The 14,709-nt window shown below is 57.7% G+C and overlaps 1 protein-coding gene across 4 annotated transcripts; it reads right to left on the bottom strand.

Moving 5' to 3' along the window:
* Positions 1–1,810: 1,810 nt before the first annotated feature.
* ZIC2 (Zic family zinc finger 2) lies at positions 1,811–5,317 on the bottom strand. Of its 4 annotated transcripts, none has more exons than XM_075081924.1 (4): positions 4,306–5,317; positions 2,291–2,454; positions 1,941–2,095; positions 1,811–1,853 (listed from the first exon to the last, which is right to left on the bottom strand). In XM_075081924.1, exons 1-4 carry the CDS (start codon positions 5,315–5,317, stop codon positions 1,811–1,813), a joined length of 1,374 nt encoding a protein of 457 aa, XP_074938025.1. The 4 variants fall into 4 exon arrangements, with proteins under 4 accessions (XP_074938025.1, XP_074938026.1, XP_074938028.1 ...); XM_075081925.1 differs by having other exon boundaries at positions 1,811–1,856; positions 1,944–2,095; XM_075081927.1 differs by having other exon boundaries at positions 1,811–1,859; positions 1,950–2,095.
* Between the last annotated feature and the right edge of the window lie 9,392 nt (positions 5,318–14,709).

Below are 14,709 nucleotides of genomic sequence, written 5' to 3'. Positions count from 1 at the left end.
GATTTAGGGCTCAAAGCCGAGTCCAGCCCGCAAAGCCCGGCGCCGGGCCGTGGCCCCTCCACCTTCCTCCCGGAGCGCCCCGCTTTGTCACCCTGCGGGCGGTGGGGTCCCGCGGGGGGGGGCGGCGTGAGCCCGAGCTAAGGCAGGAGGCGAAGGAGCTGCACTCCGGCCGTGTGAAGCTCTTCCTAAAGGCGATCCTGCCTTGCGAGTCACTTGGGGAACATGCAAACGCTCGCCCTTTTCTTTTAGCCCAGAGGCTTCCCAAAATGTTTGGGTTTGGTTTATTTTTTCCTTTTTTTTTTTTTTTCTTTTTTCTTCTTTTTTTTTTTTCTGGATGGGCATCCCAGCTGGAAGAAATCCTCCTGCTCCAGAAACCGGCGGATTTTTAAAAAAGCATTTGTTTTGCAGCCACCGCTCAGCCCCTCACATGCATTGCAGCAGGTTTCGGAAAGCCCTTGGCGTAAAAAGGAAACAGCCCATGTGCAGTTTCAACACGTTTTATTATATTTCTGTATGCATTACTCTCAAAACATATCACAAGAAATGATGAAACCACTTAAACCTTCAAATAAAAAATCTGAAACAGTTTATGCTCACAATTGTACATATTTATAGTTAAGAAACATTCTTTATAAATACTGTTTCCTCTGTAGCAAGTTAATACCATAATTTAATTACAAATGGATAAATATGGTAACAGGTATTTACAGGAGGAAGGGTGTTATTACGGAAAAGCTAACGGCACGACGTTTATTTTTCCTCACAATCTTCCGAACAGGAACTAACAAATTGAACTTGCAAAAGCACTAAAACATCACATGTAAACCCAGCTAACAGAAAAAATACATTCACAAGCGTTGTTGTTTCGTGTGTGTGTGTGTCTGTGAGTGACAGAACAGAGACTTTGGCACGGGATTTCTTCCCCAGTCTATAGTTGAAATGCAGTTTACAATCAAGTTGCCTCTTAAAAAGGAACACAATATTCAAGATATCACAATTACAAAAGAAACCTTTTTTTTTCTTCCACGTTACTTTTTTTTTTTTTTCTTTTTAAAGGGTGAACTAAAAAAGGAGGAGAGAGGGAGGCGGGGAGGGGGACCGGGAGAAAACAAACCAAGTCCATCACTTTCTCGAGGAGGGAGGAAGAGGGGGGAAAAAAAAGAAAGATGGGGGAGAAAAAGAAGAAGAAGAAGAAGGGGACCAATCCGCGGTTTACAAACGGGACGAACTTCTATACACCAAGAATCCAGGAAAAACCCCGTTCCCCCCCTCGCCGGAGGAAGGAGAGGGCCGCTATGTACACAGTTCGGGGGGCGGGAGGGCGCGGGCTGCTCCGGGCGGGGAGGCGCAGGGGCCGGAGGGGTTTCAGTCTCTGATCTTTTGTCTCCAGGCTCCGGAGGGAGAGTTTCTTTCCGCCGGCTTGAGAAGCTTTTTGCTGGGTGGTGTGTTGGTGGCGTTTGGGGGTGGGTTGTTGTGGGTTTTTTTCTCTCCTCTCCCCTTTCCGTTTCTCTATTTATTTACTCATTCTCTTACGTTTTTCAGCACGGACTTTTATAGAAATTTTTTTTCTGGTTCGAAATGTTCTCACAAAACAAAAAGAAAAAAATTCCAATAAAAAGGCCCGAAGGCGGGAGGGGTGTGGGGAGGTAAAGGCCCCCCGTCCCCGTCCTGCTCGGCCGTCATTTCGCTGCCAGCGGGTGCGGCGGCATCTCCCGGCGCATCTCCGGCGGGGTCGCTCCCTCCTTCCCGCCGCCGCCGGGGCGGGGAGGGGAGGGCGCGGCGGGGCCGTGCAGAGCAGTCCGGCGGCGCCCTACACGTACCACTCGTTGAAGTTGGAGGAGAGGCCGCTGTGGCCGCCGCCACCGCCGCCGCCGCCGCTGCCACCGCCGCCGCCGCCGCCGCTGCCCCGGTGCACGGCGGACACGGCCGCCGCCGCCGCCGCTGCCGCCGCCGCCGCCGCCGCCGCCGCCGGGGAGAGGTTGCTGGTGCTCTGCGACTCGGCGCTGGGGGACACCAGCCCCGGGGGGGTGGAGGACTCGTAGCCGGAGCTGGCGGCCGGGGAGGACTCGGAGCCTTGCGGGGACGACTCGTGCACCTGGGGGGCAAAGGCAACACGGCCGGGTGGCGGGGGGACGGGGAGGCCGCCGCCGCCCCCCGGGAGCGCCCCCCGCCGCCGGCCCGGCCCGCCGCCGCCCCCGGGCCCCGCGCCCGCCGCCCGCCGCCCCGACGGGGCGCCCGGTGCGAGGCGGCCGCCCTCCCGCCTCCCGCCGCCGGCTGCGGGGCCGGGTACCTTCATGTGCTTCCGCAGGGAGCTGGGGTGGGTGTAGGACTTGTCGCACATCTTGCACAGGTAGGGCTTGTCCGAGGTGTGGACGTGCATGTGCTTCTTGCGGTCGCTGCTGTTGGCGAAGCGCCGGTCGCAGCCTTCGAACTCGCACTGGAAGGGCTTCTCCCCTGTAAGAGAGCGGCGGAGCGGCGGCGGTGAGGGCGGCCGGCCCCGCGCAAAACCCGCGCAGCCCCCGCGCCCGGCTCCCCCGGGTTTTCCCCCCCGCTTTTCCCCACTCCTCTCTCGGTCCCCCGCTCCCAGCCGCTTCGCCCCTCAGCTTCCCAAAACTAGAGGCCGGGTTTGCCCGGGCCCCCGAGCCGGGGCCGCTTCGCCCTGCAGCGAGGCAGTGCCCCTTCCCTGCACGGTTTTCCTACCGACCCCCCGGCCCCCGGCCCGGGCGCCCCCGGCCCGGCACCCTGCCTGCGGCCCTGCCGGGGCGCTCGGGTTTTATTCCAAGTGGTGCCGGCCCCGAAAAGGACTGAAGAAGAAAAGCGATATTTAAAAAAATAAATAATTACAACAATAAAAAGAAGGAAAGCATGGAGCCGTTTCACCTCGGTTCCAAATCCGCTATCCTGTTAAACTGGAAACCATTACCGACAGATTTAAGACTGGGCAGATTGTTTCGTGTATGGATATTCGAGATAAACGCACATCCGCTGGGAAAACCAAACGTCTGTAAAATACTTCATTTAATTTTCATAGGGATTCCTCTCGCCCGGCTGCCAGCACTCCAAATGCCGGGGAGTAATTTGGAGGTGAGAACTCCACATCCTCCCCGCCCCCCCCCCCCCCCGCCTTTGAAAGGGGAAGCATTTAACATTAAATTCCATTAGCACCTAAATTGTTTCTTAAAGACATCCGCTCAGACACAATGCCTTCGGTGCGGGCATCTCATGCAAACGCATTTCTCAAATTTTAAACCTTGTTAAAGCTCGTCTCGCACCTCGCATCGGGCTTAGCACTTGAGAAGACAATAGGCCTCGAGATTTTTGGGGTGTTTTTTTTTTTAGCCTTTCGCCGGGTAAATATTTAGAGTGGAAGTCGCTAAAATATTTTGGCCGTCTTTTATGAAATAGTCTGGCACGGCTCGAGCCGGCAGGAGTAGTAAATGAATAATAGATGAGGCGGGAGGATGCGTTTATTTTTGTTACCCTTCGGCTCAGGCGATTTTCCGTCGGGATAAGCCGGGGCTCCTTCCCCCCTCTTCCACCTGATTTGGGTGGAAGTTTCCAAGCCTCAAATCCTCTGTTCCGTATTACATAATTTAATAAACTGTTGCAAAAGCACCTTAAATCACCTCGAGTGAGACTTTAAAACCACTTTTTTTCTTTTTGAAATGAGAGAATTTTATTGCCTTGCTCACACCATTTAAATTTAATGGAAAGCACTCCCAGAAAGGGACGCTTTGCCACTTCCAACGGGATTTTGGACTAACGACGGATTTTGCACGTCTTTTATATAGTTTCTCGCTCTCGGTATCCGTACGCGAAAGCCACGCTCACAAGCGCTGAAGTTCTATGCCAATACACCGCGCAGCATTGCAAATGCATAAGGCGGTTTATGTATGTGTGTGTGTGTGTATATACATCTATACGTATACGTCTTCCCGTCTTTCAACAAGACCGCAGAATTTAGTTCGCGCTCTATTTTGCCTTTCTGGGGAAAGACCCCGCCGAGCCTCGGCACGAACGTACACCGCTCACCCCACAAATTAAAAGAAATGGGTAAAATGTCCTTTCGAAATCTGGAAAGGGGTGGGGGGGGGGGGAGGATGCCGGTGGAGAAGAAACCAAAACAAACGCAGCCGTGTGATGGAGCCGGGGGGGGGATATATATAATATATATATATTAACCGGGATCTTTATTTTATCGCTCTCATCATTTTATACCTCTCTGTCCGTGCCTCCATCTGTTTATAGAGAGATCTATAGGCAAGGGGCAGAGAGGGAGGATCTGCCGAAAGAAACCCGAATTACCTGTGTGCGTCCTTTTGTGAATTTTGAGGTTTTCTGATCTGGCGAAAACTTTTCCGCAGCCGGGGAAGGGGCAGGGGAAGGGCTTCTCTCCCGTGTGCACTCGGATATGATTGACCAGTTTGTATTTCGCTTTGAAGGGCTTGCCTTCCCGGGGACACTCCTCCCAGTAGCAGACATGGTTGCTCTGCTCGGGTCCCCCAACGTGCTCCACCGAGACGTGGGTGACCAACTCGTGCATGGTGCTGAAAGTTTTATTGCAACTTTTTTTGGGGTTGTTGAGCTGCTCGGGGTCGATCCACTTGCAGATGAGCTCTTGCTTGATGCACTGCTGCCGCATGTAGCGGAAAAAGGCACCTGGGTGGTGGTGGTGGTGGTGGGCTGCCATGTTCATGCCCATATTCATATTCATGGGGCCGTACTGGTTGTGCAGCTGAGCCGCCGAGTAAGGGTCAGTCCTGGGGCTGGAGACCTGGCGGTACTGATCCGACCGGGCGAACACCTCCCCCGGCAAGCCCAGGCGCATCTGCCCGTTGAGGACGTTTTGGGAGGCGTGGGGGCCGTGCTGGTCGTGGATGCCCGGGAAGAGGAGGTGGCTCTGAGCGTCCGTGTGCGGGTGGTGCAGGCTGCCGGCCGCAGGGCCGAAGATGCCGTGCTGCCCGCCGGCCGGCGACGAGTCCCCGAAGCCGCGGCTGCGAAACAAGAAGTCCCGGGTGGAGTTGAAGGGCGCCCCGGAGTAGGAGCCGACGTGGGCGGCGTGGGGCCCCAGGGCGGCGGCGGGGTAGCCGGGCGCCTGCGAGGTGAACGCCGAGCTCTGCCCGGGGGAGAGGTCGTGGGCCCCGGCGTTGAGCTTGAAGGCGCCCATGTGCGCCGCCGCCGCCGCCGAGTCCACGAAGCTGTTCTGCGCCGCCAGGCTCAGCTCCCGGTCCTGCATCTCCGCCGCGGCCGAGTGGTGGTGCCGGGCGAAGGTGCCCACGCCGAGGGCCGGGAACTGCGGGCCGGCGTCCAGCAGCATGGTCTGCGCCGCTCCGGGAACGCCAACGCCGCCGCCGCCGCCCCGCTACCGCCGCCGCCGGGCTGCAGCCGCCCGCCCGCCCGGCCCGGCGCGGGGCCGCCGCCGCTCCGCGTCGCTTCCCCCCGGCAGCCGCCGCGTCCCCCCGCCGCCGCCGCCGCCGCCGCCGCCGCCGCCGCCGCCGCCTGCGCCCGCACTGGCCCGCTGCTGCCGCCGCGCCGCCGCCGGCGGAGCCGTATCCGGAGCCAGGCAGAGCAGAGTCCAAAGGCGAGCGGAGAACCAAAGTGTATTAAAGGAGCTGAGGCGGGGGCGGGCAGGGGAGGGGAGGGGGAGCAGGGGAGGGACGGGGCTGGGGACGGGGACGGGGGGGGGCAAGGCTCGCCTCGCCGTTCCCTGCGGCACACACGCACGCACACGCACACACACACTCACACACACACGCCGCCGCCCCCCCCCCCCCGTCCCCGCTCCCCACACCCCTCCGCCGCCACCGGGATGTCAGCGCCGCCGACCCCCGCCCGCCGCCTCGGGCCCCCCGCCGCCCCCGGGCCCCTTCTCCCCGTTTTATCCTCCGCCGGGCATTAGCGGTGTCTCTCACGGAGAAAAACTTGCAGCCGCGGGTTCCCACGGAGCGAAGGGACTCGGGGGGGGGTGGGGGGGTGGGGGGTGCCCCGCGCCACGCCGCCCCCGCCCGCCGCCACGGAGGGGCGCGGGGAGGGAAGGGGGGGAAAGAAGGGGGGGTGCCGGAGGCGGATTAAAAACAATAAGGGCGGCAGTGGGGGAGGGGAGGCGGGGGGCGGGAAGGGGCCGCGGAGCGCCGGGGCCGGAGCGGCGCGGCCGGGGCGGCGGAGTTGCAGCCCCGCTCCGCCCGCGCCCTCGCTCCCTCTCGCTCCTCCGTTTAATTTCGGTGGGCGCTGCTGAGGCGGCGGCTTTTTATTCCCCCCCCCCTCCCCTCACCCCCCTTCTCTTCCCTCCCTCCCTCCTCCCTCCCTCCCTCCCTTCCTCCTCCCTCCCCCGGCCTGCCTCCCTCCCTCCCGCCCGCACCGCCGCCTCCCCGCCCAGCGCCGCCTTTCCCCGCCGCCCGGCCGCTCTCCCGCCGCCCGCTCATTGGGCCCGGCCGCCCCGTCCATCCGGGCGTCCCCGGCCACCGGCTAATGGCGGCGCGCCCGCCCCACGCCGCCCCACAGCCCCGCTTGGCGCCGGTGGCCGCCTTCAGCCCCGCACCGCCGGCGGCTTTTTTTTTTATTATTATTATTTTTTTGTTGGGGGGAAGGGGGGGATCCCCCCTCTCCGCCTCCCCCGCGGCGAGGGGAAGGGGTGGCGTGGCGGGGGGAGAGGAGCGGCGAGCCACACGCACGGAAAATATCGATGTGCGCTTGGCCATGCGATCCGGCCTCGGGAGGCAAACAAACAAAGCGAGGGGCTTAAAACAGAAGCAGGGGGCTGGGGGTGGGGGGCTGCCTTATTTTTTTTTTTAGGTGGTGGCGGACGGAGGGAGGGAGGAACTCGCCCATCGTGCAGCCCCTTCCCCCTTTTCGGCTAAAGCAAATTAAAGCCGTGATCGATAAAGGGAGCGAGGGGGAAACAGATAAAAGTCACGTTGGCGGGGTGACGGCGGCTGGAGGGGGGGATAAAATCAAAATGAAAATAGAAAAGGGAACGGTCGCCCTGGTTGTTTGGGCTTTTAAACCACTTGTGCGGGAGCGGAGGAGCCGATCTGCTTGTGTTGTGAATGTGCACCCGAGAGCAGATGCTTTAGGAGTTTTCCTTGTCTCTTCCCTTTCTTGAAAAAAAACAAAACAAGCAAAAAGAAAAAAAACAGCAAACACAAAACCGAAAAGAAAAAAGAAAAAAACCCAACCCCAAAACCCACCCTGCCATTGTTATTTGGAAACCGGATTCTTACATGGCAGGAATAAAAAAGCATACAGCCAGCACACCCACACCCACACCCGCACCCGCACACATACACACACACACACAGAGCAAACAAGTCCCCTTCCCCTCCCCCTCCAGTAAATACATGTCTGGCCCCTGCTTCGGTTTGTTTTGTAGTGGCTGAGAAATAATCATCTCGGGGCCAGCAGCTCACCAATAAATAAGGCTTTGTAAAAATTAAAAGCTGGCATAACCTTTGTCGTCTTAACCCTCCTGCACTTAACCTTGCCTCTTGATCCCCATCGGCTCCGCACTTGGCGGAGGAGCAACCCAAAATATAGGGGTTTGTGTAGATTGAGGGGGGCTCTTGGAAATTCTCCCTGTGACGTTCCTCCTGTGACTCCTCACGGCACTGAATCCCGCATCAGGCGCTGGCACTCTCAAAACTGGACCCAGCGCCTGAGCAGGGCTTTGACAGTGATAGACAGACAGATGGATAGATAGACGGAAGGAAGGAAGGAAGGAAGGAAGGAAGGAAGGAAGGAAGGAAGGAAGGAAGGAAGGAAGGAAGGAAGGAAGGAAGGGAGGGAGGAAGGAAGGAAGGAAGGAAGGGAGGGAGGGAGGGAGGGAGGGGTAACAGTGCCCACCAGCTCGAGTTGTTGAAATAAGGTTTTCCCCATCACTGTCACTAAATAGTTAAAATATTTCCAACCCTGTCCGAAAGTGGCTGAAATGTGCCAATACCGGACATTACTCGCTGAACAAGGCAAGGATTTAATCTGGGAAGAAGTGGGATTCCTTCTATTCCGAAATGGGCATTAGAAGATAAACTGAATATTCATGCGGAGCTACACCCCCGATGCCAACAGCCTTCTCCTCTTCACCAAGCCGTCACTCGGTCCTGCCTTTGCAGGCAGGAGTGTCTGCTCCCCAGATACTGCCTTCCCAGGCTGCAGCTTGGGAGCATATGCTGTCCTCGTCCTGACCCCCCAGGCTCCCAGGGACAGACCGTGAACAAATTCTATTTTCCTTCCCCGAAAGGTTTCCAAGGCAGAGGTCTGAGAAGTGTCCTCCACCGCTGCTGGGGATTTCGAGAGCTCAAGTTGGGAGAGGAAAGCTTGCTCTCCTGTGTCGTCTGTGTCCAGATTAGGGAAAAAATCATACGGACAACTAGACCCTTGAATACTCTGGGATTTGGGTTTTGGTGTGTGTGTGGTGTTTGGTTTTTGGTTTTGGTTTTTTTTTTTTTTTTTTTTTTTAATTTAAACGAAGTTACTACATCTGAGATTAGAAAGGGGACTAAAATGTCCAGGAAATTTCCTAGTTACAAATACTGTTTGGAAAAAAAAAAAAAAAAAAGACAAAAAAATAAAAGGTGAATATTCATACAAATGCCTACCTTCTGAATTTTCACCTCGTTCTTTGTTCTTCCTTTTCTTTCTTCCCTCCTTTCTTCCTTTCTTTCTTTCTTTCTTTCTTTCTTTCTTTCTTTCTTTCTTTCTTTCTTTCTTTCTTTCTTTCTTTCTTTCTTTCTTTCTTTCTTTCTTTCTTTCTTTCTTTCTTTCTTTCTTTCTTTCTTTCTTTCTTTCTTTCTTTCTTTCTTTCTTATCTTTCTTTCTATCTTTCTTTCTATCTTTCTTTCTCTCTTTCTTTCTCTCTTTCTCTCTCTCTTTCTCTCTTACTCTCTTTCTTTCTCTCTTTCTCTCTCTCTTTCTTTCTTTCTCTCTCTTTCTCTCTTTCCTTCCCTTTCTTTCTTTCCTTCTCTCTTTCCCTCTTTCCCTCCTCACCTTTAATCCCTATTCATCCCTTTTCTTCCCTTTCATTCCTTTTCTTTTTTCTCTTTTTTATTTTTGTCTTCTATTTTCTCTTCTTTTCCTTCCTTCCTTCCTTCCTTCCTTCCTTCCTTCCTTCCTTCCTTCCTTCCTTCCTTCCTTCCTTCCTTCCTTCCTTCCTTCCTTCCTTCCTTCCTTCCTTCCTTCCTTCCTTCCTTCCTTCCTTCCTTCCTTCCTTCCTTCCTTCCCTTTAACTTCCTTTATTTCTTATTCCTTTATTCTCTTTCTTTATTCCCTTCTCTTTTTTAAATGTCTTTTCCTCCTTTTCTTCCTTTTCCTCCTTTCCCCTCCTTTCCCTGCCTGCCTACCCTTGCCCCGCTTTCTCCGTCCGCTCAGCGGCGCCGGCATCGGGGCGCTTGGGGGGGCGTGGACGGACGGACGGACGGACGGACGCGGTGAATTCCAGCTGGAGCCCCCGCCGGCCGGCCGCGCTCTGCTATTCTTTCAGGGCTCCAGCCCTACTCTCTCTGCAGGAAACAGAGGAGCTGATCCAAGTTCAAAGTCGCGTCGCCGTCCCTCCTAAGAAGCGCTTTATTTCCCTCCGAACCGCAAAACCCCTTTCCCCAGTGTCGCAGGGTAAGAAAGGAAGGGATTGGGAGCGGGAGGGCGGGGAGGCCGGGGCACCGGCAGCCAGCCCCCCGCCTCCCCTCGTCCTCCCGGGCCACCGCCGGGAACGCAGCCCGATGCTCGCGGCAGCTTTCGCGGGAGAACAGCAAGCGTGTACCCCGAGTCAGTGCTAAACTCCTTGATTGAAACAAGTTTTTTTTCAACAGGTTTCTGGAGGTGCCAGACCCTCAGAGCAAACGCCAGCCTTCCCGGGACGGCATTCCCCTCTTTGTGAGTTTCCCCAAATTTTCTTTAAAACTGCTCTGCTCTGATTCTTTTGCCGGCTGCGGATGTGCAGGGACCTGGGGCGGGGGGGTGGCGGGTGTAGGGACGAACGAGAGCGATTTCTTGCTTGCCCTGGACCGCATATACCGCCCTCGCCTTCCAGCCCCTTCCTCGGGGAGATGTCACCGCCCCCGGGCCGGGGGTGATGAGGAGGCCACCCCACGCCCCCCCCCCCACTCCCCCCCGAGGTTGCGGGGGGTGCAGGCTGCGGCGGGGCCGGGGGCTCTGCCCGCGGGAGAAGGAGGCTGGCGGCGGCCTCGCCGGGCAACGAGAGGCAAAAGGGCCGGCCGGGGGGAAGAGGGGGTCTTCTTCTTCCCCCCCATCCCCCCTAAATTCGTCCTTCCCTTCTCCCCGGAGGAACGGGCCAAGGTGCGGGGTGGGGCGGGGGCGTGCGGCCGGGACGAGGGCCGGGAAGAAGAGGCCAATGGAGCAGAATCACTTGCACCGTTGTCTGCACCGCAGACACTCATAAATTCAACAAGCTCATCAACAGGATATTAAGTTGCAGGTTACCTTTGATGGTGCCGATCCGAGGCACTTCTAGGCCGTTCGACCTATGACCCGTGAAGACCACATGTGTCGTGCTGTAGCCTCCCTCTGTAAAACACACTTGGGGACAAAAGTTCTTTGTCAGGCTCTACCGGCAGCGTAATGTAAAAGAAAAAGGGGAAATAATGAAAATCTCAGCCAAAGCTGTAACTTTTAAATGCCTTTTTAAAAAAAGAAAAAAAAAAAAAAGAAAAAGAAAAAAAACACAAACCGCGAGGCAGGGCGGGGGCAGCAGGAAGGAGCATCTCGCTTTCGTGCCATTAATATTTATTGTTCTTTCAGTTGCACTTTTATATAATATACATATATATGTAAAAAATAGGAGTCGCCGTGCAGAGCCCCGCGCTGGGCGGCGATGCGGTGAGGCGGTGGGGGCGCGGAGCACCTCGGCCCAGAAAGCAGCCGCTTTGTGCTCCCCCCCGCCCCGAGGGACGCCCAACGCCGCGCACTTCCCGCACTCTGCACCTCATCCCGCAGCCGGCGCGGGCCCGGCGCGACGCCCCCCAAAAACGGGGTCTTCCTCAGCACCGCCGGGGTTTATTAGCTGTACCTTTTTTTTTTTTTTTCTCCCGCCGGGAGATGCCCGTGTAAACGTTAGAGGCAGGGGAGAAGCTTCCCAATAAAGCGCGGTGGAGTTTGCAATACAATTTATGCTGTCATTCATAAATAACAATGCCATATGGTAACCATATTGCTTATACAAGTAAAGCCGTCAAAGTGTCACTATTTGATTTATCTCAACAGCTTCTTCCAACGGTGACGTTCAGCTACAGAGAGAGGGGAAGGGGAAGAAAGCGCAGAGCAAAATTTGGCCTGGGTTTCCCGAGGCCGCCTCTCTCTTTATCTCTTCCTCTCTATTTATACATAAATAGATATATACACACATGTACGCATATATATACACAGGGATTGAAGTATGGAAATTTTTCGTCCTTATTTTGTTCATATTTGAGCAGATCCCCGGAAGGGACGTGGGGGGATGGAGCCCGCTTTTCCTGGCCAGGCACGCACTGAAAATGGCAGCTCCGAAACTTCAGCAGCCGGCCGCAAGCCCCCCCCCCCCGCCCCCCCCCCCCCCAAACGTGCGGCGGGTCCCGGCCCCGCCAGCCCCGTCGGCCCCGACGGCGGGGACGGTACCGGCACCCACTCGGGGCCGTGTCCCAGCCTTCGGGCTCTCGCTTGGGTGCATGAGGAGGCGAAAACCGGGCGTTTTCTGGGTGCAGGAGAAGTTTGTTTTTAAGGGTATAAAATACCCATCCGCTGATCCCCTCCGGAAACGAGGGGCGGGGAGCCTCGCCGCCAAATCGCCCCTCTTTCTCCTTTTCGAGCCCGTGGGTAGCCACGACCCCACCCCCCTCCCCACGCCCCACTCCCGCGCAGGGTCCCAGCGCCTCTGTGTTATCCCCCGACGGGACGGTGAGGGGGGTACCGGAGTACCTCGCCCGTTTCGGGCGCCGCAGGGCTGTGACTCGGGGCGCTCCGGCTCGCTGCTGGCCGAACACAGCGCCCGTCACGGGTGTTCGTGGAGGGAAGCAGCGCCAAAGGCTCCCACGCCGCAAGGCAGCCCCACGGGCGAAGAAAGCCACCCCGCGACGGGCCGGGCGGATGGGAAGCTATTTCAGCAGATTTAAGGCGATTTGGAGGTCTTGGCGAGGAAACCGGCGATCGCTCTCACTTCCTAATGGCTCCCCAGAAGAATGCTTTCGACGTTATAAAATATCGCTCCCCGCTCCCTAACTATCAATAAGACGTGCATTAAAGACGATTGTTTGTAAATGGTGTTCATGGTCGTTAGCATATATTTACATAATGCAGCCTACAGCACGGCATTTTCGAGCTAAACACCTCCTAAAGCCCATCGGCCGAGCTCGGTTTTTAGAGGAACCTTTACGAAACACATATTTGAGGGCTTCGAGGCTTTCACCCCGCCTCTGCAGCCTTCCCTCGGTGTCCCGTGGCGGGTTTACCGGCGAACGGGACAGGGCGGGAGGGTTCTGCAGCCGGTTCCCCGCGGGAGCGGGGCGCGGGGTCCGTTCCTGACGGGCGCTGCCCAGACTTTGGGGGGCGGTGGTGGGGTGGGGGCACCTGGGCCCGAGCTGGAGGCGATGAGTTAATGGACTTTCAATTCTTCACGGCCCTCTTGGAACTGGCACCGTCCAAAATTGTCCCAGCCCGGGCAGCTGCCTTCGCTTTCCCGGGTTTGCAGCGAGTCCTGCAAATGGGCGAATTTCCACGTGAATCTCGGCCAGCCCACCCCCACCCCCCCTTCCCTCCCCTTCCCCACAGTCGCGGATCAGCTGCCTATTACCCAGCTATAAAATATTTTCTTTGTTTTATAGCCCCTCATAAAAAGAAATTGATCGGGGGGATATATTTGAATTAAGACATATTAAATCGATGACAGATACGTATCACGCTGTGTTTAACAAGAGCGGGACGAGGAGGCGTGCGAGAGGTACCGCGGAGCCGCGACGCTGTTCTTCACCTCCGCGGCATCTGCCGGCACACCGGCACATCCCGGGAGCTCCGTCCAGCAACGCGCCCAGGGTCGGGTCAGGGAGGAGGGAGCATTTTTGGATGCACGTATAGAAAATATACGTATATAAATAGGCGTACGGTTAGTTTGCGAGGAGAAGTTTTTACTGTGCAATAAAACCATCGAGCAGCCCCTTTTAAAACCCGGGGGTTATTTTTTCTCGTTCCTTGTCCTGCAGCATCATTGAGACCCCCGCCACGCCAATCAAGCCGGGAGCATCCCTTCGGCTCCGGATTGGGGGGGGGGGCACGGGACGACACGGCGGACACCGGCGGGTCTCCCTTGGGGGGCGGGGGGGGGTGAAGCCGGGCCTCCCCGCGGGGCCAGCTCCTGCGTTACCCCCTCCTTTTGGCAAGCCGTGGGCCAAATTCTGCGAGTCTTCCCCACGTGAGTAGCTGGGGGAGGGAGGAGGGGACGGCTGGAGTCTCGCCCGGGCAACGCCGGACCATCGCGGGGCTTCCTTTGGAGGTGGCTTTGCCAAGGGCAGCGGCGGGGACGGGCAGATGTGCCTTGGTCAAGGGCATTAGGTGGCGGGGGAGGGCGGGGAGGGGTGGGGGGGTGTGCAGCTGGCATCCCCCGCCCCGTTCCCTCTCCTGGCGGGGCGGAGGAGCGGCGTCCCTCGCTGCCCCGCAGGCAGGGAAGGACAGGCAGCCTGCCTGCACTTTGTGAGGAGCGCGGGAGCGCCAGGCACCCCCAGGGGGACCAGCAGCCTAAGGAAAGCAGATGACATATCAATAAAGGCCACCTCTCCTCCCGCAGCCCCAGAGAAAAGTAACGGCAACGCTCTTTTCCCCCTTTTTGCTTGGCGGGGAAAGCCCCGAGCCCTCCTTTTCGGCACCCCCAAACGGCGGCGTCTCCCTTTGCACAGAAGGGGCAGTTTTGGTGCTCCACAAAGCGCATCACTTTCGAAGACCAGCACACCCCGCAGCCCAGGGACAGTCCCATCTCTACCCCCGCCTGCCCTCCGCCTCTGCCCCACTCTGGGGGACCCCCACCACTTTTCCTGCCTTTTCCATCGAGGGGAGCAGCTCCTGGCAGACACCCCCCGGCCAAAGACTCCCCCATTTCCCAGCGCCCCCCCCCGTTCCCTCCCCATCATCCCCAAGCTTGAGGGGCGCGGGGCGGCTCTCCCGACGGGGCGCCCCGGGAAGGGGCTGGGGGGCACCGCAGGAGGAGGAAACCCCCAAGGAGGCGGCGAAGGCTCCCAAACTTCTCCCTGACGAGTGCTGCTGGCCTCCCCCCGGCTGCCTACTCATTTATTTTCTAAAGGAAAGGAATCCCCCCGCCTCCTCCTCCTCCTCCCGCGCTGCCGCCGACTTCTTTTTAGGAAAAGGTTGGCTGCCTTCAATCGCCCGCCTTGGGCATGAGTACACACAGCCTCGGCCTTGCGTGGGGGTGTGTGTGGTGGGGGCTGTTACACCAGGGCGTGCTTTCCCGCCCCATCGATGAATGAATGATGGTCCTCAAAAAAAAAAAAAAAAAAAAAAAATTTTAAAAAAAGAGAAAACAGGAAGAGAAAGGGGAAGGAAAGTGGTCGCGGAGCTCGGCAGCACCCCCGCGCGTGGGCTGCTGCGAGGCGAGGCGAGAAATCCCGCGGCCATGCACACGCAAAGACGGCTCCGGTCTGGGTGCCCCGTCCAGCACCGGGGGAGCGGCAGCTGCTGCCCGCTGCTGCCCGCTGCCGGCGGGGGGCCGGTGCTGGTGGTGGG

Source organism: Phalacrocorax aristotelis, chromosome 1 (assembly GCF_949628215.1).
Source record: "Phalacrocorax aristotelis chromosome 1, bGulAri2.1, whole genome shotgun sequence".
NCBI classification, from domain to species: domain Eukaryota; kingdom Metazoa; phylum Chordata; class Aves; order Suliformes; family Phalacrocoracidae; genus Phalacrocorax; species Phalacrocorax aristotelis.
Note: the sequence above shows the minus strand (reverse complement) of the source record. Positions and strands in the feature narration are given on the sequence as shown.